Source organism: Sinocyclocheilus rhinocerous, unplaced genomic scaffold (genome assembly GCF_001515625.1).
Source record: "Sinocyclocheilus rhinocerous isolate Xijiao unplaced genomic scaffold, SAMN03320098_v1.1 scaffold444, whole genome shotgun sequence".
Classification (NCBI taxonomy): Eukaryota; Metazoa; Chordata; class Actinopteri; order Cypriniformes; family Cyprinidae; genus Sinocyclocheilus; species Sinocyclocheilus rhinocerous.
Window position 1 is genome coordinate 1,467,006 of NW_015645540.1, and position 23,488 is coordinate 1,490,493.

Sequence of the window (23,488 nt, forward strand, 5' to 3'; positions counted from 1 at the left end):
GTTGCCACAAGCCCTCCGGACGCTCCTTCGTCGAATCCGCCGGCCATGCCTTTCTCAAGCCCTCCGCCTCTGCTCACTCTAGCCATCCGGCCTCTGCTCACTCTAGGCCGCCGCCGCTCACTCAAGGCCATCGTGTGTGACGCTGTGTTTCGTTGTGAAAGCGAAACTACTTTGTTTGGCTTTCCAAAAATGGACACGACTAAAAATCAGTGGTTAAGCTGTATTTACAACACTGTTCCAGAACAGTTCAACCCAAATATTCAGATGTGTGCAGCACATTTTATGGAGATACATTATAGAAAATGCCGATCCATGTGTGAGATGATAATATAAAATGTAATAAATATATATAATATAATAAATTAAACATTACCTTGTCATAATAGTGTTTTATAATTTATACAGATAACTGTTATATAGGCTATGCCAATAAAATAAATATAACAATATCATATTAGAATAATATAACCTTATTTATTACTTATATTAACGCTTTATAATTAACATATCATACAACTATATATATATATACATATATATAGTAGGCTATATTACATAACTTTATTGTAATAATATACAATATTGTGCGCAATCTGTCACGCCCACTGAAGGATCGTCAGTAGATCACGCGTGCGCTGATAGCGCTGAAGTGAACTAACCCTGAAACATAACCTGCTCCGGAGCAGGTTATCTTCACAGAGCAAGTTGCTATGGCTACTTACATACCCTGAAAGTTACCTCCGATTTTGGAACCGAAAGCTGAGGTTATTCGCTCGCTTATCCTCAAACATACCCGGGTATGTCACATAACCTGCTTTCTGGAATACCCCCCTGATGATTGCGTCATCATTTGAAGATGATACCGTTCGAAAAGCATTTATCAGAAAGGTTAGCATTTCTATCATTTGCGAGCCATCATAAATGCAATGAGTGCTGGTCCTCATTGTCGTTTCCATCTCTCTTTCTACCCATGCAGGTGTTCAGTGTGGTAACAATTCAGTTTGTGTGTTCACCTTCTCAAAGACAGTCAAGACAGCGGTTCAGGGTAACTTTGGGTGTACCTCAGTGGGCACATGTCTTGCGTTGTTCTCCACATTCAGTCGCGCACATCCCTGGAAGCTGCTGGGACTGGTGAGTGTATGTTTATTGATATGTCTTCATGCTGTGAATTACATGAACATTACTGCAACCCAGAAAAGTCACCTTAGGAGATGATGAACAGTTCTATGAAAATAGAGTGCAAAATAGAGCCAGGTAACTGTCATTTTTTTTTAAAATGTTGTTGGTGAAAATCACATTAATTTTCTCTGTAGGGTAACCGATTTTGAGCGTTGTTAATCAATGGTGTATGCTTTTATTGAAGCCATCAGCCCACATTATTTTGACATTTGTTTTAAATAACCATCCCAAACACGGGAATTCCTGTGAAAAACTGCTTAATTCATGATTTTGCAAAGAAATCTTCACCAAGAGAACTAAAACAAGCAGATTGCGGCAAAAAAAATAAATAAATAAATATTTATGCATAGTGAATGACGATGAAAGAAGTTGATTATTTATACACACACATAGGCTATATATATATATGTGTGTGTGTGTGTGTGTGTGTGTGTAAATCAACTTCTTTCATCGTCATTCGCAATGCGTCATGGGATTGTAGTTCTATAGTACACAGTCTTGTACCTTTGCTTTATTTTCCAATTTTCAATAACTTTTTTTCTTCAAATCAAACTTTATAATGTTGTGATCCACCTTGTAGCTGGTAGGTTTGGGTCATGACTTACAACTCAAACTTCTTTCATAGTCATTCGCAATGCGTAATGGGATTGTAGTTCTATAGTACACAGTCTTGTACCTTTGCTTTATTTTCCAATTTTCAATAACTTTTTTTCTTCAAATCAAACTTTATAATGTTGTGATCCACCTTGTAGCTGGTAGGTTTGGGTCATGACTTACAACTCATAAATGAGTTTTTTTTTTTTTTCAAATCTCTATATGAAAAATCAATAGGTGAAATACTTCTTAAACCAATACCACTGATCAAAGTGGGCACCCTATGCTTTTCTTGATTCTTCCATATTCTGTATGAAAGATTAGCTTGAAAACTGTCTGAAACTCTCTAACCTTGAAAGGCAGCATTTCAGCAATTCAATTAACCCAATTGGTTCCTTCTCTTGGTTCCTCCTGAATCTTCCACAAAGTTTACTACCCAGGACAAAATATCCTTCTCTTAAGTCAGCCATGACATTTTGTAACTTGGTTACTTCCTCTCCCTGACCAAGACAGACTAGTGCAGCCTGTATTTCCTCTGTAAGTGCAGTGTCCTACATATAAAGGTTTATGTGAGCATTATGCATGCCAGTTAACATCAGAAAAACAAACAGGGTGAAGAGTTTTATTTTTGTTATAATGCTGACTCTACATTATCTTAATTCAGCCAAATGAATGGACATGAAATATTGATTTGTGAGAAGAAAGATGACAATAGATATGAAACTACAAGCATACCTATTGAGGAAATTAGTTGCCTGGGATAATAGTCAATTACAAGGGTTTAACATTTATTATTAAAAAATGACCACAAAATACAGCGATTACTAATCATAATAAGGCTTTCCAGAGAGCTGTGATGTTGTGAATAGCTTTTACATTAGATCATAGAAAAGTAGGTCTCATTCACTAATAAATTAATATAATGTTACCTATTTATGAGCACAGAAAAATTCTCACAGAATTTATTTTGTTAATAAATCTGTATTATTCTAAGTAAGTGCCATTGTCATTTGCATAAAACGTTCCTAAACATGTCCATAAGGGCTTTCCTACAACTCTTTTATGCTGACTTGGTGACTGGATGCATGCGTAACAGGATATTTGGGTTAATGAAAAATGCACCATTCTCTGAACCACTTAAAACACATTTATATAGCCCATTTATATAGATGTTTCGGACCTCTTATTTGTGCATTTGCCTATACGGGTTGCATTTTATGTCATTTTTTTAAAATTGTAACTCAGAAATAAATACATTTGTAAAGTCAAGTTATTTCTAATAATGCATTTAATTTATAAAAAATGGCAAATTATTTGTTTTTAAAGGTTTTTTTGCGTGTATGTGTGATTTCAGTTGGTTCAACTTTTTTTTTTCTTTTTGTAAACTAAATACATTTTAGTGCAAATTAGTGAATGCTACCCAGCAACCTCCCATCAATGTAAAAAGATACAAATGGTTAGCTTTTAGGTCTTGATCAAAAATCAAAGTGTAATGTAATTACACTCAACACTCAAGGCCTAACATGCTCTTGTATTGCCTCCAGTCAGTGGTCACGTTGAGTCTGTCCTGCATGGTGGGAACTGTAGCCTCATATCACAACACGAGTGCTGTGGTCATCGCTTTAGGATCAACTCTGCTCATCTCATTCACCATCATCATTTTCTCTTCCCAGGTATGTTCAGTTTCTCTATAAATTACACAAATCTGACAGCAGCTAATTTTAAAGGGGTCATATGATGCGATTTCATTTTTTCCTTTCTCTGTGGAGTGTTACAAGCTCTTGGTGCATAAAGAAGATCTGTAAATTTGCAAAGACTAAAGTCTCAAATCCAAAGAGATATTCTTTATAAAAGTTAAGAGTCAGCCACACCCCCCTAAAACGGCTCGTTCGAACACGCCCCCACATATCTACCTCACTATGTGGGAAGATTTGCATAACGCCGCCCAAATGTTCACGCAAAGAAAGAAGGCGTAACTTTTATTCTCGCTGTAGTATTGTTGCCGCTGCCGCCATGTCCTGAAGACGCTGTGTGCTTCGTTGTGAAAGCGAAACTACTTTGTTTGGTCTTCCAAAAGAGGACGATATCCGCTCCGACATGCCTAGAGCTGATCCGTGCTGGTCGCTAAAGGGAAATACATCAACTTCGCGCTGTGGATCACCATTTTGTGCTGAGCACAGCCTCTTCCAGGTGTAAAATGTTCTGAATTTTCCTTGTTAAACTTGCACCTGAAATTATAGAATCAGTGTTATAATTTTTTTTTAAAGGGGTCATATGATGCGATTTTATTTTTTCCTTTCTCTTTGGAGTGTTACAAGCTCTTGGTGCATAAAGAAGATCTGTAAAGTTGCAAAGACTAAAGTCTCAAATCCAAAGAGATATTCTTTATAAAAGTTAAGAGTTAGCCACACCTACCTAAAACGGCTCGTTCGAACACGCCCCCACATATCTACGTCACTATGTGGGAAGATTTGCATAACGCCGCCCAAATGTTCACGCAAAGAAAGAAGGCGTAACTTTTATTCTCACTGTAGTATTGTTGCCGCTGCCGCCATGTCCTGAAGACGCTGTGTGCTTCGTTGTGAAAGCGAAGCTACTTTGTTTGGTCTTCCAAAAGAGGACGATATCCGCTTCGTCATGCCTAGAGCTGATCTGTGCTGGTCGCTGAGGGAATACATCAACTTAGTGCTGTGGATCGCCGGATTGGCTTTCACCGTTTTCACCGCTCCTTTGCCGGGACCGCCGTTCTCGACCCCGCCGCCTCAGCTCACTCTTGCCCGGCTTCAGCTCAGGCTAAGCCGGGGCTTTCGCTCACGCTAGGCCGCTGTGTTTTTCGTTGTGAAAGCGAAACTACTTTGTTTGGTCTTCCAAAAGAGGACGATATCCGCTTCGTCATGCCTAGAGCTGATCTGTGCTGGTCGCTGAGGGAATACTTCAACTTAGTGCTGTGGATCGCCGGAATGGCTTTTACCGTTTTCACCGCTCCTTTGCCGGGACCGCCGTTCTCGACCCCGCCGCCTCAGCTCACTCTTGCCCGGCTTCAGCTCAGGCTAAGCCGGGGCTTTCGCTCACGCTAGGCCGCTGTGTTTTTCGTTGTGAAAGCGAAACTACTTTGTTTGGTCTTCCAAAAGAGGACACGACTAGAAATCAGTGGTTAAGTTGTATTTACAACACTGTTCCAGAACAGTTTAACCCAAATATCCCGATGTGTGCAGCACATTTTATGGAGGACTGTTTACTGATGCTGGGAGAGTTACGTTAGACTAAAATGCTGGCAGTTCTGACTCACGTAAGTACGTTTTCATTTAAAGGATTTGCCACTGATGATTCAAACGCGAGTTTTGGGCAGTGTGGAGTAGCACTTGTTGTTTGTCATTTCTCTGATCACAAATGCAGACAGGGTTTTATGTTTACGCGGCGCAATGCAACGCAATGCGTAAAAAGACAGTATAAGTCATTATAATCCGTAATTATGTCCCCACTGGATGCAACAAATGCCTCGTTTGTAATGGGTTTTCATGTTTTTGTGTCGTTGCTCCGGCCGGACACGGCATGATCACAGTATGGTGAGGGGCGTAACATGTCTGTCTCACGCTTGAGGTATTCGGCCAATCACAACGCATTGGATATCTGGCCAATCAGAGCACACCTCGCTTTTCAGACCGATTAGTTTTGTAAAAATCGACGCGTTTCAGAAGGCGGGGCATAGAGGAGAAACAATAATGTACAGTATGTGGAAAATAATGTGTTTTTTTTACTTTAAACCGCATAAACACATTTCATTACACCAAATACACAAAATAATGTTCTTTTTAGCAGCATCATATGACCCCTTTAAGTTAAAGTTAGCTATATGTAATTTACTGAATTACCTCAGTGCATTAGATAAAAGAAAATCCTGAAAGACTAATTCAGGAAAGCATAACCGGTGCTTATTGTTGCTCTGCAAACTCTAAACTCATTTCCTTTGCTGTGATCCTTTCAGACTCGCTTGGACTTTACAGTTTGTAACGGTATTCTGCTCATACTGTCCATTGACTTACTCATGTTTGGGTTCTTCAACATCTTTTTCTACTCCAGTGTCCTGCAAATTCTCTACGGATGTCTGGGAGCCCTTCCCAGATTATGCCTTGGTAAAGCATAATCAGCATTTAATAATACTAAGAAAATACATGATGTAATTTGTGTCTCACTGTTTCCAATGTGTCTCTCTCTATCTCTCATGTAGTTTCTGGCAGTGGACTGTCAGCTGGTGATGGGCAGGCAAAAATACAGCCTTAATCCTGAAGAGTATGTCTATGCTGCTTTAATTATCTACCTGGATATCATTATGATATTCCTCTACATACTTATGATTATAGGTGGAGGCTCCAAAAATTAAACTCACACATCTTGTGGCACTCCCAATCTGCACATGCCAGGTGATATTCAACCTCCTGACCTCAAATATTCTCACATCACTGCTATGTTCTCTCTACTGGTTCATTGTTCATGGTACTTGTCTTGTATCTTGTATTTGTTTGTATTTGTTTAAGAAGCACTTTTCAGATTAAGATTTTAAGACTTGTTTCATTTCATTTTTTTTTTTTTAGCAGATAATCATATTGTAAATTGCAGTCTTACCATTTGTTGATCACAAGAACCTTTTATAAGTCTTAAATATTATGCCGAAAGTAAATGCCCTAAATGTTATAAATGTGAAAAACATCCCACTGATGTGAATCATCTTTATCATATACGACCCTGTAATGTGACTGCTTTCTTATTTGCAATTGAATTAATAAATTCTGTTTATTTCAACAAAATCATATATATTTTAAATGCTTATACAAGTAAAAAAACAAAACTAAAATGTATATTGCATATAAATATAACCCATTATTTTGATTATTAAAAATAATAAAATATTCCACTTACGCTGACAGACACATACAGTCAAAATACATTAATAAATTATCAGACAAAAAAAATCTCTAACAATGAATTTGTCAGCTACGTGTATTGGTTATAGGTCATTGACTACAGACTGTATCTTTGTTATTTACTTTAGGGCTAAATCTATCAGACTATCTGCCTTACCACAGTGTGAAAAAGATAAGGAACTAAAAAGAAGTGGCTGGGCAGGGTAATAATAATATTCATTGTAGTAGAGGGTGTAGCCTTTCTCATGTCATTCAAAATCTCTGCTTTTATTTCTTCCAGTGAACACAAAAATAAATATTCTAAAGAATCTTCACACAATAACTTTCAATACAATGACACTTAGAGTTTATTGTGATCATGTATGCCAAGCTCTAAATAGGACAACAAAGAGGAGGGGAGAAAGTAGGATTTTCAGCAGATAACAACATAAAATTGTTACAGTGATTTTGTCCTTTTGGAGTTTGACAGGTATGGTCACAGTATAGTTGTTATATGGAAAAGACCTGCATTAAAACAACTAATTCTATAATACCTGGACAAGTGTATGCGTTAAAGCAACTGTGTGTAGTTTTGTTTTTTTCCCCGACTTTGTAGCCTCCTACAGTTAAGTGAGTGCAATTCGCTGTGGTAATTATCTGTTATAATTAGACTGGATAGCTTGCATTTGTTGCTGCCGTAAAGCGGTCCACAATTTTTGTACGCGCTCAACAAACAACATTGGAACGTGGAAAAGAAAGAGAAGCCATTCGCCTCATTAGAAGTCATTTACCATCAAAATGACTTTGAGACTGATATTTCATGGTAAGAAAGAAAAAAACTTATATATAGTTTCTTTAACGTTCCTATTCAACTGTCTAGAATAACTTTGGTAGATGCTGTAATACACTCTAATGCTGATATTTACCTGTTAAGGCCAATCAAAATTACATTGTATTGTGACTAAATTAAAGTATTTCCAAGTAACAAATAAACTGCAAGGATTTCATTATATTATAGATGTTTTACCAGTGACAGATTATTCATCAGTCACACTGCATGGCAGTCAGCTGTGCCAATCAACTGAGTGTCCAATAAGCAAACATGGCAGCCCTTGAGGTCAAACACTCCATTTAAGTGCATTTCCCCCCTGCAGATTAACTTTACTTTTGAATGTCAATGGAAATTTGAGATGGTGTCTCTTTTTTGTGTTCACCTTTAAAAAAACATCATACAAGTTTGAAATGACATTGCTTTAGGGAGAATTATACGTTAAAGTCCCCATGAAATCAAAATTGAAGTTTTTTTTGTTTTTTAGTATGAATATGTTAGCCTTAAGGTTATCTATAAGCTAGTGTGCTCCAAAACAATGACAAAATTCGCATTTAGAAGATATAAGCATTCAAAACTTACAGTCTCTCACTTCCGCCAATATGGATCAACGATTTTGATGACATCACCCTGCACTTCAGCTTCTCGTCAAACATTCTGTCCAATCAAATGCTCTCTAGAATCTGAAGTGTCCAGCCCCCTACACTATAAATAGATGCTGAAACTGCTGCTGAAATAGGTCACTTGTTCATAATTAGTATTTTCTGTATGCTGAATGGCACGTAGTTTTTTTTGAGGCCGGGTCATTTTTGACCGGGAACACCACAAGTGTGACTTTATGGGGGATATGGAACGATTCAGTCTGAATATGCTTTCCATTGGGAAGAAAGAAGTCTAGTTTCGCGTTGTGTTACGTGAACCGCCGCAGCGGATCTTAAAAGTAAACTACATAGTCTTTAAAGCTGTACTTCAACCAGTTTTTCTAGACCAACCAGGGTTTTTTTTATCTGGGTGTTGGATTCATGTGCCTTTCAAACAGTCCTGCAGGAATACATTTAGACATGATGTGAACCTTTTTGAACACTGGTAACCGTTTACAAAATGTCTACACGTTACCATGTTAGTCAGACAAAAACATTCATTCATGAAAACATTAAGTGAACTCTACAAACCATGATAACATCTGATGCAATACTACTTTGATCAAGACCCAGTATTTCCACATTAAATGGTGCATTCTGGTGCTTAAATGTACAGGCAACAAATTGTTGACATTTGGTTCACTGTAATCCACTTATTTTCTAAATTAAATCCATTGGTTCGAGCTACTCCAAGGCTAAAGTAGCTTTTAATTGTTAATTATTAGCAGTTTTTACTCATGTATAGCCCCCAAATAAATGCTGTTATTTTATGTGGATATCATTATGATATTCCTCACATAATTATGATTTGGGGTGGAGACTCCAGGAACTGAAGCAATATGTTTATGCACAGACATACATAATATATTGGGCCTCATTTATGCACCAGAACACATTCATATGCAAATTCAACTTAAAGACAGAAATAGTCTCAATAGTCATGAATGAGGTCCTACTCTAACCAAACACGAAACATGACTTTTCATAAAGGCTTATTTCTACAAGCATCATGTAAATACCTAATTTATCATCTTTTTCATTTTACACTCACTCCCCCCTTGGATTAATTTTGATGTACTGCTACTCATTTATGCTTCAGTGTCATATACATTTTACCAATAAATTATGCCATTCTACCATAAATTCGGTTGTTTGTATTTCACAAATTTGGACAAAAACTTAAAACAAAATCACATATAACACAGTATATGAGTAGAAAATATTATATTTCATTTTATTTTGATTAATAATTGCAATATTCCACTTATTCCACAGAAATTACTCATCAATTTCAGATAGCTATTGAAGTTACAACAGACATTTACAGAACAATATGCTTGAGTCTCCATTTAATTTCATGAACACACACATGAGTTACATACTGTGTAAATATAGTGTAGGTCCTTCACCTCAGACTGTAAAAACTGTTCTAAACGTAAAGAATCCCCTCTGCCTCACCAGAGCGAAGAGAAATTAAACTGAACTCGAAGGAGGTACTTCATCTGTATCTGAGCAGGGTTATAAACTATGTACTCGTTATAAAGGAGGGTGTAACCTCCCTTCTGCCCCACCCCGGTCTTCACAGAGGGCCCCATGGGTATGGTCACACCATCCCTGAGAGAGAACGAGAAAACTCTTCAGTACAGCACTTATAACTCAGTCATGCAAAACATAAAAAAGAAAATCGAAACGCAAACTCACAATGCAACATAGTTGTTTGGGTCGGGCGCAGTCTGCCCCAGGCCTTTTGTGCTATGTTTCCCAGAAGGCAGTTGGTCAGCATTGTAATCTGCATCCAAAAGTTCATTACTATTCCCAAGGGCAACCTGTGAACAAAATAAATCTCTGAAATTACTTTTCTTTTAACCAGTAGCTTTTAACCATTTTTAGCATTTATATCTCTAAAAATAACCGTTATATCTGTTTTTAACCAGCAATTTTTATTCAAATAAACCCCCCAAAATAAATGCTGTCGTTTTCTATGTATCCAACTTTCTATTCATCAAAGTATCCTGAAAAAAGTATCATGCTTTCCACAAAAATATTAAGCAATTCTGGAAGTGGAAGCAGATCGTTTAGATACAAAAAACCAACCTCGCTCAGCAACAGGAGTCCTTGGTTGTTCTTCTGATTGGCAAAGCAGTAATTGGCACTTTTAGATGACATGTCTGCAAAATAGATCCCCTTACCAAACTTGAGGGGGAGGAAAAGTTAAAAAAAATTATTAGTTTGAATTGTTGTAGTCCCTTGCTTTTACAAAGAATGTTGTAATGGCAGCAGCCATCTTGTAGGCAAAGATTTAACTCTAAATTTTCTATTGATATTATTTGTGTGATATCTCTTCGTCTCACCGTGTATCCGGACATAGGAGCCTCTGGAGGGGCCACTCGCAGCCCCTGACTCAGGATCCCCACCCAGTTCGACAGACGAGAACCATGCCACAGGAGCATTCTAGCATCCACACACACAAAAACAACTTGTACTATCTGAAATAAGATTTTACATAGAACATAACATCAGTGATAAAGTGTAACTGAGGAAGGTGGTTTGGTACTTGTTTTCCAGCTCAGAGCAGAAGTTGTCCTTCTCGTCCTCTCTCTCTCCAGAGCAAAGATGTTCAGAATGGTCATTGTGTAATCATGGGTGGGTGCATGAGTAGACTGAAGATATTTTTCTATAACCTTCATAAAGACAGACAGTTTGTGTTCTGGGATGTGCAAAACTACATGTTTAAAAAGACCACCAAAAGTCCGCCATCCGAAATTCTACTATTAATGTTATACTGTACTTCAACGATAAAAGAGCTGTACCTTGTATTCATGGCTGTTAGAATCCAGTGGCTGCAGTCGACACTGTAGAGAGCGATACTGTCTGTCCAAAGGATTCTCATCGTTCTGAACACTAGACTGAACCATTTTCACTGCTATCTGGATGTCACTTAGAGCCTAAAAGACAGAAAACATGACTATAAACATAGACTTCTATGAGAACACAGTAAAAATAAACATAAATTGTCAATCACTTCTAATCATTGCAGCAGCAACTATAATGTCGCATCTCAAGCAAAGCGATTTTCTCCTTTAGCTCCTCCTCTGTGCGTATTATGGGGGGTGTCCGTAACCTAAATGAAGATCAAGTAGTCAGGAAAAACAAAAATATACACACACTACATAGTGAATGTAAAATCACATTGTAGCCACACTATTGTTAAAAATGTAGGGTCGGGAAGATTTTTTTGTGATTTTGAAAAAAATAACTATGCTTGCCAAGGTTGCATTTATTTCATTCAAAATAAAAACAGAAATATTGTGAGATATTATTACATTTTAAAATAAATGTTTTCAATTTTAATATACTGTAAAGTATATAATAAAAAATATTAATTTCAGCAGCCATTATTCCAGTCTTCAGTGTCACATGATCCTTTAGAAATCATTTATATTATTATTTATGTGCTGCTTAATAGTTTTGTGGAAACCATAATATATTTCCAGGATTCTTTATTGAATAGAAAGTTCAAAAGAACAGGATTTATTTGAAATAGAAAACATTTTTTTTAACATTATAAAGTCTTTAATGTCAATTTTGATCAATTTGATGTATCTTTGATGAATAATAGTATTAATTTATTTTTAAAAAATGTACTGACCCCAAACCTTTGAACGGTAGTGTAACTTACCCAAAGTCATGGGGGATACGAGTGTAAAACTGGTTGCATGCATCCATGAGTTCCTTATTACTCTTCTTTTTCTTTAAACACTCCTCTATCCTCTTCAAAGCGGCATAGCCAGCTCGAAGTTGCTCTGTTGTTAGTTTTCCTTTAGCAACAAATTAAATTATTTAATGGTTTTCATTTGTAATTGTGTCTCATAAAAATGTTCATGTTGTTTGGCTTGAATACATTCATCATCACTAAGAATCTGCAAGATTCATTCACACACACACACCCACTGAGTGGGGCTTTTTTGGTGTCAAACTTCATTTCTAGCACACACTCTTCCATGGCTTTGAGGTCACATATAAGCTCTAGGAGAGACTGGACCTTGCTGTTCAGTTGGCAGGGCTTTATTTGAGGAGGAGAGGATGCCACAGCCTTGTCCTTCTCCTGGTGAGAGGAAAAATTAGGTCTATATTTGACTACAATTAGGAATGGAACATAAATGCAATGCAGAGCAATGGATCATGTGGTATTGGGAGCAAAAATTTATTTTTACCTTGTCTTCAGTGCTGTAGTCTACAAATACCATGTCATATTTCCCTGCAACTTTCTCAAAATTTGCTCGATGCTCCCACTCATTCTTGGTCTTGTCAAAGAATCTGCATATAAGCAGATTACAAGCAGATTCTTCCACTTATATCTTATACGAGTAAATAACATTAATAAGCAAAAAAAAAAAAAGTACTTCTTTTTGAAGGTGTCTTTGGCCTGAGCAAGATTCCCCCCACAGTTAACCAAGCTGTTCTGTCCTACTTTACCCACTGAAGAGAAAAAAGAACAAGAACGAATGATGAAAAGTCATAATAATAAAAGTCAGACTGGTAAAGAGCATCTGAGGTGTTTCTGCACATACCTCGTCCCCACCTCATCCATACACTGTAGGCTTTTGCATTGTCGTCCTGAAGCAGCTGAATCAGGTAATATTTATTGTTGTTGAACTGAAGATTAGTCTGTAACAGTTAAAAGCCAAAGAAAAGATATCAAACAACGTCATATCCTGCACGTTATGTATTAATAAACATAACCATTCAAAAGTTTATGGTTAATAAGTTATTTTTAGAAAGAAAGAAATTTTTATTCACAGAAAGACTTTTATTCAGCAAGGATGCATTACACTGATCAGAATTTACAGTTAAGCCATTTACAATTTTACAAAAGATTTCTATTTCATATAAATGCTGTTCTTTTGAACTTTCTATTCATCAAAGAATCCTAAAAAAGAAGCACAGTTTCCACAAAAATACTAAGCAACTGTTTGCAACATTGCTACTAACAAGAAATGTTTCTTGAGCAGCAAATCAGCATATTAGAATGATTTCCGAAGGACCATGTGACACTGAAGACTGGAGTAATGGCTGCTGAAAATTTACTTTTGCCATCACAAGAATAAATTAAAATGTTTAAATATAACAACACAGATAACAGTCATTTTTAACTATAATAATTTTATTATAATTTTACAATATTACTGTTCTTATTTTTGATCAAATAAATGCATCCTTGGTAAGCATAAGAGACTTCCTTCATCGACCCCAAACTTTTGAACAGTATTGTACAAAATAGTCAGGTAGTCCAAAATGCAGCGGCTAGAGTCCTTACCAGGTCAAGAAAATATGATCATATTACCTCAATTTTACAGTCTCTGCACTGGCTACCTATTAAGTTCCGTATCAGTTACATGGGTTAAACAAATCAATTTTGCTTGGTTGGAACAGCAGTGTTCATCGTCTGTTTGATTACGTCTTTAATTGATTTTTCCGTACATTTCTGCCAGATGTACATTGACTGACAGTCACCACTGATAAGCTACTACTAAATATTGTAGAAACTTAATTTGCTGTAAAGTTGCTTTGCAATGATTTGTATCTTGAAAAGCGCTGTACAAATAAACTTGAATTGAATTGAATTGTAACATCAATATTCACCTGATTCAGCAGGACATCATATACATCAGCCCCCTCACTGTAGACGTGGGCCTGTGATTAACCAAAGAAAAGAAATCTAATGAGAAGAATGCATTGAAGTAAACAAAGTCTGTATTTAGAAGAAAAGGGAAGTTTTAAAAGTGATTACACAACAGTCAAATACTGTACAGTAATTTCACTTCAAATGACCCTATAACACATTTAAGGTAATTACCTTTCCAATTTTAGCCTTGCATTCCAGATCAACTAGGGCTTTACCTTTCATAACCACTGTCTTCACAACCTCTTCTTCAAAACGAGGAAAAAACAACAACAGTCAATCTGAAACATATGTACTTAACCTATGACGTGATGCATTTGTGAGTGAAAGTTATTAAAAAAAAAAAAAAAACGTAGGACAGGACAAATTATGTCCAATCGGAATGTGGAAAGTGGTCTCAATTTGACAGGTGATTGAAGGAGAGGGGTTGAAAAATAGACTTGTTCGGCATTGCTGGGAACGCCCACAAAAACGTCATAACTGTTTATGCCGAGGGGGAAAACAAACCATTCGAATTAACGCGCGGAGACCTTGTTTGGTGCTTGATCTTTATTTTATGTGATGATTTCGATTGATTTTTGCTTGGTACAATGCCGAAAAGTTGCTGTGTGGCGTTCTGTACCTCTAATAAGTTAAAAAACCTGATCTGACGATGTATATGACTGATACACTGCAATGATCTGTCATTAGTCCCGTCCCCCTGCACCGCAAACCAGTTCTGATGGGGCTTACAGTAACCCTCCTTCGCATCGCAATCAAATAAATCTCACTCCCTGATATTTTGTGATGTCATAATCTATTAAAACATTTATTTCATATTATTATAAGTCATATTATTACTTACGAAAATTAGCAATGGTATTACTATAGTAAAAGTACAGTAGGCTAACCATGTTTTTTTTTTGTGCCGTTTTTATTACCAATTGTAGCCTATAACCATAGGCCATTCTGAGTCAACACCATGCTTTTCCAATGAGGGGGAAAGGACTGGTTTCCCCCACGCCGACTCCGCCCACACAGCTATGACGCGACACCGATCAAGTCTATGAGAGGAACTGGTAACATCAGACAAAAAGGAAAGTTCATCTACCAAGGAAGCTTCACCTTCACTTTCCTTTTTAACAATGGGCTTGGCTTTTTCTGCTCTCTGATTCCTCCCTTCATTGCGTCTCTTCTTGGAAACCGGTTGCTCCTCTTCCTCCTCTTTCTCTTCTTTAATCTGAACAACACCTGCAGCTCCATTTTTGCCATTCAAAGCTTTTCCTTCGTTTGGATCGTCTGCAATATAATAAATAAGCAGCTATTAAATTTCTGTGACAGACACTGATGCAACATCAGACACGGGTATACACAGACATACCTGACTTCACTTTCTGAAGGAGTATTTTTCGTTTGTACTTGGTGACAGTATTAGTCTGAGTCATTTTCACAAGATCCACTTCATAACCAGTTCCGAGCACCAGTGACACCAACTTTTCACCGGACTGCTTTGCTGTATCCAGCTGGACACAGACCTTTGGAGGATATGGCTCCCACTCACCATCATACCCCTTCCACTCCCAAACTGAAAATAATTCAATATTTAGATGATCATTATGTGAAATATGAATATCTAAAAATAAATCAGTGTCACACCTACATAGGGATGGGAAGATTCCCCGATTCGCTCGGTGCATCGGCATAAAAGTTAACGATGCGATACATCGGTTTAAAAAGTGTGCATCGGCTACAAGTTGTTATTTATATCGCGATGCATAGTTTCTAACATATTTGCATCGGTAGAAACCGATTTATTTATATATAATTACTAGTGGATGAGCTATACTTTTATTATTTAGAAAGTGACCAATAATCTGTAACCAGTATTTTATATGTAGATTGATTTCTCCTCTCTAAACTGTTTCTCAAGCGCGCTCTCTCATCACCACTGCTGCTGCGTGAATATGACGCATCACAACACCACGGAGACCCGAGGAAAAACTGGGATTAAAGTCCAAAACCTGACTTGAAATAACCCAACAAATCAATCGGGGCTAAAGCGGTTCCATTAAAGACAAATTAAGTTCACACAATCTCACTAATTTGTGCACGTTTGTTCTTAAACAGACCTTAATGTCGATCATGGATCAAATCGATCCACAATGACAAACAGCGAATATATCTGTGCTGTTTAATGCACTTGAGACGTTGTGTTTTCCTCAGTGCATAACTGACGTGTCACAGGTATATTTTTCATCTGTAAATGTTAGAAAGTCATGCAAACATATAGAGGCATGTGAGAGCATAAAAAAACAAAGTCAAATAGCCTAATAGTATGTGAGACAGTGGTAATATCATTGTGTTCCTGTTGGTCAGTGTTAGAGGAGCTTAGCCTGACAGTTAGCCTGCTTTAGACCAGGTTAGTTTGCCAGCATAAGTTGCCACAGTGACTAGCTCGATCTAGGCCTATATTAAATTTGCTTTATGGAACCAAACCATTTGACAATGAGTCAGACTAACTGAAATAAGCCTGGCATATAAAAGCTGGTTTGCCAACCGCCATTAAACATCATCATCATAAGAAGAAGAAGAAGAAGAAGAAGAAGAAGAAGAAGAAGAAGAAGAAGAAAAAATTTCTTTTATTATTTCTTTTAATTTTTAATTCAGTGATTTTAAATTTAAATTTAGTTATTTTAATGCTTTAAAGAGCAATTTTACATTGTTATGTTCTGATGTTCTGCTATCTGTTCTGCAAACTATAAAAGGTACAGCTGTAATACAACCAGAGAGAAAGGCTGCATGGCTAGAAACTGTAAAAAAAACAAGTCAAATAATAGTATGTGAGAGAGTAGTAATATCATTACGTTCCTATTGGTCAGTGTTAGGAACTCAGCTTAGTCTGACAGTTAACCTGCTTTAGACCAGCTTAGTTTCCCAGCATAGCTTGATCTAGGCCTATGTTAAATTTGCTTTATGGAACCAAATCATTTGACAATGAGTCAGAAGAAGAAAAAAAAGCCTGTCTTATTTGGTTAACTTGTTTTATGAAACAGGCCTTGGGGCATTAAAAGTGATCATATTTTCTCCATTGCATCATATTGCATCGAATCGCATTGTGTTGAATCGAATCGAAATCGGATCGCACTGCATCATAATAGGGGTGAATCGTATCGCATCGCATCGGTAGCTGCTTCATATGTATCTTTAATGTATCGTATCGTTGGCTATGCATCGAGATGCGTATCGTATCAGTCCGAGTCATGAGATGCACATCCCCACACCTACACAATCAAAATGGTTTAGAGATTAAATACAATCAAACTGGTGTGGCTATGGATTTACACATATTTAGTTGGGAAAGAAATTAGTGTGAATGTGCAATATTTGTCAGTCTTCAGTGCTTGACTAACATGCTTTAAATGCTTATTATGAAACTTTGAGCTGTTCTGGCATGTTCGCTGAGAGTGAATTCATACTTGTCTTCGCATCTGAAGCTTCACTGCCTGAATCTGCCACAGGCTTGCCCCGGCAACTCCTTGTTCGTCGCATGCTTTCCATAAAACAGCTGAAATTAGAGGAAACGTTTCCCGTACCGACATATTACGTAATGTTAAGTATTACATAAACTGAGTTATTCAGAAACGTGGTGATGGACTATATGGTGACTCATATCATTTGAGTTTCTATCTACTTCCTCATCCCATAACCATGGATATTGCGTCAAAAAAATTTTAGAGAAATGCTACAGCATAATATAAGTGAGAGCCACACTTTTTTCTATCACTAAATTTAAATAATCACAAGATTTAAAAGGTTTTCAGCACCTACCTAAGATTTAAGATCTCTACTTCAGTGTACTGAATGGCGCGAAAAGTATATTAGCGCGGACCTGTTGTCTAGGAACGAACTGAGCATTGAGTTTGTTTCTAGTCGGATTTATTTTGAAGACGTATTGCCGACGACCACATGAGCATGCGGTCATACAGTGACTGATGCATGCAGAGTGACTGTAATCGGTGTTCATTTAATGAAATATCTCATTTGTTGTTGAATTTGATAATCGTGAATGAACATGTATTTACTAGGCAGCCGAATGTATGTTAAATGTTCAAGATGCCATGTGGCTTTATGTTTAAAAGAAGCGCAACGGGTGAGTATATCTGTCATAAATGTTATTTACAGAATTCTGTAAAAAAGCGGAGGGAGAGTAGTCTGAATTGGGTTCTAGCATCTTGTACTAGCTTACACATTGAACTCATTCGCCAGCCGCGAGTGTTTCCAAGTCAGCGAGGATCGCATCAGTTGATTTGCTGAAACTGCGCGTATATCAACGTCTCGTGCGAGAACAACGCGCTGTGACCCATGATGCCTGTGCGCTCGCTCATCTGTTCAGATGATGTCCTGCGAGGACAGCGATTGGCTCTTGTCTCAGACCTTCCCCGAGGTGATTGATTGAGTGATTAGCACTCTGTTTGTGACCTCTACAGTAAGCTTCCTGCCGCCGCGATTTCTATGTTGAAGTGTCATACACTATATACCGCGCAAGCCAAGCTATTCATTTAGACGACGGTGAGGAATATAGTAATTACCGTAGTTTGTTTTTTTAAATCCTTCTTTGGCCGACTAAAATTATTCTTTGAGAAAAGGTATTTTTTGACGAAATGTGTTGTTCAAACGAGTTAAACACAGTCAAATAATTTGAGAACGAGAACATGTTAATTGTTGCGCAGTGATTGGCTAAACTTGTGATTTAAAAAAAAAATACTGTTAGTGATTATTCTTTAATTCATCATTGTCATATTTGGATAGTCTCTAACACATAAATATTGAAATATACCTCATGAAATCAAAATGGACATTTCAGAGTGCTGCAGCACTCTATTTTTACATTCTTTAAAAAATTCCTTTTCAAGTATAGGTCTCTGCTATACACTAGGGGTGCAGCCCAATCAATTATGGGTGTTTCCTAATCTGTGGGCATTTTACAACTGCTTTACCTGATTTGCTCTCACCCACTGTGGCTAGGTTTTTGGGATGGGGTAAGGGGTGGACCTTCATGATTTTATCCAGTCGGATAAGCGTTAATAAATGCCTACTGATTGGGAAGCACCTCTTTAGTTCTGCAGAGACTCATAGGTCAACCTTATTCCAGAGAAAGGACTTTTCTTGGCAACCACGAGTCAACTTTCTCGTTACTTAAAATGCTTACTTAAAATTTAAAACAACAACAAAAACTCTTATTAATTTCAGCTAGTTGTCAAGGAAATATTTATCCTATTTAGTTTAACTCAATGTGCTAAATAACTAAACCTGAAATAAAAATGAACAAAACTAATAAAACTGACACAAAAATGACTAAAATTAAAATGAAAATAGAAAATAATAGACATTTTTTAATAAATCTAATCAGTGATACTAAAATAAAACGGCCCTCCAATCACCTGCAATATAGATATCATCCAATCAATTTCTGTTATAAATGTCACATTGTAGAAGTAAAATTGATCACAAATGTTGTTGACATGAGTAATTGTAGAATTTACATTCTATCTTACTGATTTTAAAGTGTCAGAGCTCTGCGGCACCTCTGGAACAGGCCGGCTTCTTAAAAGGTGCTCCTCATAGGAAGCACCCAGGTGTGACAAACCTCAAAACAGTGCGCCTGCCAGAGCAACTGCAGGTAGCAGCTCAATCTGTCTTAAAAAGTGAGTAAACATTGATCCACCAGTCTAAAGTTTTAGTGTTTCGAGCATTCAAATCGGTCTGTGTTCTGAAATGCACATATCAGTCTCTGTAGTGATATAGTGTGTAAATGCTCTTTATATGCCTTTAATTGATATGTAGGTGCAGAGGTAAAAAGTCTGAATGAAAGGGCACATAAGCTGTCCAACTTCCTTTGGAGCAGGAAACGGGCGATAGAAAGCTCTCAACTCAGGGAGAAAGCCATCCTTCTTGAGAAGAAATTTTTGGAGCAAGAGAGGGATATCCATACAGGTGAGTTAAAGATGGAGGAGAGATGTTATAAAAAGGTCAAACACAGTGACTGTGCACTGAAGACTGTAAATAAAACAGCAATTAAATGTTTCCTTTAGATGCCATTGACCACAAACTAGAGGCTCGAATAAGTAAGAGAGTATTATCTGAACTGAGAAGAACAACATACCACAGGACTCCCCTAAGGTACAAATGCATAATTTGTTTAAAATATTTTTCATAGAATGGGAATGTGAGGTTTTGTGTATTACTTCTCTGCTGTGCTGTCATGTTTCAAGGTACGATGAAGATCTTGGGTTGGTGTATATGGCTGCTAGGCTAGCAGGTGGTTATGCAGCTGTACTCAGAGCATTAAATGAGGTATTTAATACACATCATCAAACGTTTCTCTTTGCATTTGTACAAAAACATATACAATCTCTTTGATATACATCTTAGATAAAGAAGAGAGATCCTTTGTTTGTACCATATTCTCTCCTGGACTTTGGATCAGGACTTGGAACATGTACTTGGTAAGTATGACTTAGATATGAATATTTTAAATATCATTAAGTGAAACGAACACAAAGGGTTATAAATATTGAAGATATTGATTGATTTCAGTGGCATTAATTCACTTACTTTCAAAGATGCATGTTTCAAGATTAGTGAATTTATACTATATTTGATTCTTTAACTCAGGGCATCGCACACACTTTGGGGAGACTCCCTGAAGGAGTATGTTTGTGTAGACAGCTCTGGAGACATGAACACCTTGGCAGAACAGCTTCTTAGTGGTAAAAACATTCAGTAGAACTTTTAAACACAGTGTTACACAAACAGATCTACTGACAAAAATGTGTATTTGTATTAAACAGGGGGCAGTGAGGTGGATAATCCAGTGATCAAACAAGTATATTTCCGCCAGTTCCTCCCTGTTTCTCCTACGGTATCTTCAGCTGCCATCCTTAATTGTTTTTATTTTCCCAACTTATACATTGCTTTTAACACAACTGAAAAAAAGTATTTTTTTTTTTTTCCCACAGGTGCAGTTTGATCTTGTGATAGCCGCTTTCTCTTTGTCAGAACTGGCCACTTTGGATGAGCGTTTGAACGTTATTTTCACACTTTGGAGGAAAACCAACTCCTACCTTGTGAGTGATGATGATGCTTGATTTATTAACGATTAAACTAATATCTTAAATCATAGGATTGTGATCTTAAAAGTAGATTTTCATACACAACATCTTGCTGTGTTGTTATTGTTAAAGGGGATAGTTCACCCAAAAATGAAAATGTTGTCATCATTTACTCACCCTTAAGCTGTTCCAAACCTGTATGTTAACACAAAAGAAGATATTTTGAAGAAAATGTTGGTAACCAAACAGTTGTTGGTAGCCATTGACTTCATAGTATAGAAAAAAAAAATAATACTATGGAAGTCAATGGCTACCATCAACTGTTTTGTTCAAAATATCTTCTTTTGAGTTCAGCTGAAGAAAGAAATGTATGCAGGTCTGGAACAACTTAATGGTTAGTAAATGATAACAAAAATTTTGGACGAACTATCCCTTTAACTAAAACTATAAAAAAAAAAAAAAAAAGCTTAAATCAAATAAAATATATGTTTTAGATGAAAATAAAATAAGTATTAGATAAAATACCTAAACTTAAAAAAACTTAAACCAAAATTAGAAATGTTGCCTTGACAACTAAATTAAAATAAGCTGAAGTTGAAGTACTAAAATTAAAAAAACTAAAATTGAAATAAAAATAAAAAGCTAACTAAAACTAAAATAAAAATGCCAAAAGCACATAAAATTGCTAAAACTTTAATAATATACTTTAATAATAATAATAATAACTATAATATTATATAAATAACACTGCTATCTGGGAGAATGACTGTTTCCTAATGCAGTTCTTGGTACTTTGTAAAGGTATTGGTGGAGAATGGAACCAAGGATGGCCATCAAATCCTTATGGAGGCCAGAGACACTATACTAAAGGTTTGATTTTAGATTTTTTTTTTCACTCAAATATTGCTGACATGACTTTCTGTTTGAAGTTGTAGTGGTAGAACATTTTTCAGAAATTTCTCACAAACCTTTTCTCTATGACTATAGAGAGAAGAGGAGGTAAAACATGACTTGAGGAGACCATCTATGTTTGCCCCTGTGCGTTAAAAAATCATCACTAAAACCATCTTTATTTATTCCATTAATATGATAGATTCATTTTTGATGTCTTAAACTGACATCATCATCTGCTCGGTTTCATTTTGGACAGTGCACTCATGAGCTGCCTTGTCCCAAGCTGATCAAGCAACCTGTAGTACCTTGTAACTTCACCCAGTTCTACTATTCTCTGCCCTTAACTAGGGTAAGTTCACAACAAGTGTTCAAACAGTTGACTTTCGAATCATGACATTCACCAGGAATAAGTCAATTTCTGTACTGTAGTTGTCATGACAATCCATCATATTGTATATTTCTCTCCCCATGAATCAATCATTACAGAGCCAAGAAAGGCAGCAGGAGAAGTTCAGTTACCTGATTATATCCAGGTCTGCTGAGAAGAAGGCGCAGAAGTCTGAGCACTGGGACATGACCAGACTGATCGCACAAGTCCATCGCCGACCGAGACATGTGCAGTGTCAGCTCTGTTGCGCCAATGGAGAACTCAAACAGCTTGCTGTAACGGCCCGTCGTCATGGAAAGTATGTAATGCTTTCATTTAATAGATCTCTATTTGCATTTTCAGTGAATAACTTCTACCTGTATTACCACTAATAGGCTATGCATTCACAGATCAAACTAGTTCTAACAATAATTTCATTGTCTGTTTTAACAGGGACATGTACAGATGTGCTCGTAGTAGTGACTGGGGAGATCTGCTGCCTATGTTTCATGCAGAAGACGACGCTAAAAATGATGAGATGAAATGAGACCTACTACGATAATCTGTTAATGCCGTGTTTGTGGATAACAGTTGGATTTTTGTAATGTGTATTTCCAAATACAGCAGTTCATCTATGCAACCTGATTGTGTTTTGCTATTTCACTGAACCCAATGCTCTTTATTCACCAATATCAAAGCCCAAAATCCAAATCTGATAAAGGTTAATATAGTTCTAAATACATTCTATTAAAAAAAAACCATTCTATTATTTTTGGTAACACTTTACAATAAGGTTCTGTAAGGCTTAAAGAAACTCAGATACTTTGATCTCCTGAGAAACAGACAATACAAACATACACGGGCATCTTCGAGACACCCCACAGAGTGGAGGCGCAGGAAACGCCTCTCTCACATATGCATCAGTTCCTTTTCATCCCCTTCCTTCCCCTTACCCATCCTCCCTCCACTTGGTTCACTCAGAATGGTCAATAGTATAATGTTCTACATCAATGCAAATTATATTTACAGTCATGTTTGGTATCATTTGAATAGTTTCAGGGTGAGTGGTACAATGGTCTCAATCTTACAAAAGTAGACTTAAAAGATAATACAGATCCTAAGAGTTAAGAGATATTTTGCTTACTGTAATGGGAGTGCCCTCTCCCAGGGTCTTCCATGTAAATTACCTTCTGTTCCCATTGAGGTGTAAACCACCCAGGTCTGGGACCTGGGGTTAGATGGATTCCAATTGTTTGTACATGCCTCCATTTGGGGGATGTTTTATCTTGGTTTTGTATTTAAAGGATTG

The 23,488-nt window shown here is 36.9% G+C and overlaps 2 protein-coding genes and 1 pseudogene across 3 annotated transcripts; 2 read left to right on the forward strand and 1 right to left on the reverse strand.

The window, feature by feature from the left end:
* The window catches only part of LOC107706291 (protein lifeguard 1-like), a 6,765-nt pseudogene extending 565 nt beyond the window's left edge, over window positions 1–6,200 (forward strand).
* A 3,285-nt stretch (window positions 6,201–9,485) lies between these two features.
* LOC107706370 (poly [ADP-ribose] polymerase 2-like) lies at window positions 9,486–17,701 on the reverse strand. The gene is given in 19 exon segments (XM_016510065.1): window positions 9,486–9,758; window positions 9,846–9,970; window positions 10,239–10,337; window positions 10,496–10,595; window positions 10,699–10,745; window positions 10,748–10,825; window positions 10,955–11,089; window positions 11,202–11,265; window positions 11,824–11,962; window positions 12,096–12,249; window positions 12,359–12,461; window positions 12,548–12,623; window positions 12,716–12,812; window positions 13,788–13,838; window positions 14,002–14,075; window positions 14,932–15,105; window positions 15,188–15,391; window positions 17,283–17,371; window positions 17,635–17,701. Coding segments are annotated over 18 exon segments (1,962 nt in total). The 5' UTR covers window positions 17,365–17,371; window positions 17,635–17,701; the 3' UTR covers window positions 9,486–9,598.
* Window positions 17,702–17,740: 39 nt separating this feature from the next.
* LOC107706369 (methyltransferase-like protein 17, mitochondrial) lies at window positions 17,741–22,819 on the forward strand. 2 transcript variants are annotated; one of them, XM_016510064.1, is made up of 14 exons: window positions 17,741–17,956; window positions 19,373–19,511; window positions 19,651–19,800; window positions 19,899–19,986; window positions 20,079–20,160; window positions 20,239–20,312; window positions 20,482–20,573; window positions 20,658–20,728; window positions 20,826–20,933; window positions 21,720–21,788; window positions 21,906–21,956; window positions 22,069–22,161; window positions 22,299–22,498; window positions 22,633–22,819. In XM_016510064.1, the coding sequence occupies exons 1-14, from the start codon at window positions 17,873–17,875 to the stop codon at window positions 22,724–22,726; spliced, it is 1,395 nt and encodes a 464-aa protein (XP_016365550.1). In that variant the 5' UTR covers window positions 17,741–17,872; the 3' UTR covers window positions 22,727–22,819. The 2 variants fall into 2 exon arrangements, with proteins under 2 accessions (XP_016365550.1, XP_016365549.1); XM_016510063.1 differs by having other exon boundaries at window positions 17,742–17,956; window positions 20,482–20,576.
* The last annotated feature ends 669 nt before the right edge of the window (window positions 22,820–23,488 follow it).

Bases quoted from the DNA above. Each gene is read 5' to 3' on its own strand.
- LOC107706369 (XM_016510063.1), top strand. From the start codon at position 17,873: ATGAACATGTATTTACTAGGCAGCCGAATGTATGTTAAATGTTCAAGA. The intron at 17,957-19,372 runs GTGAGTATATCT...CTGATTTTAAAG, and splicing joins GTTTAAAAGAAGCGCAACGG to TGTCAGAGCTCTGCGGCACC. The intron at 21,957-22,068 runs GTGCGTTAAAAA...CATTTTGGACAG, and splicing joins GACCATCTATGTTTGCCCCT to TGCACTCATGAGCTGCCTTG.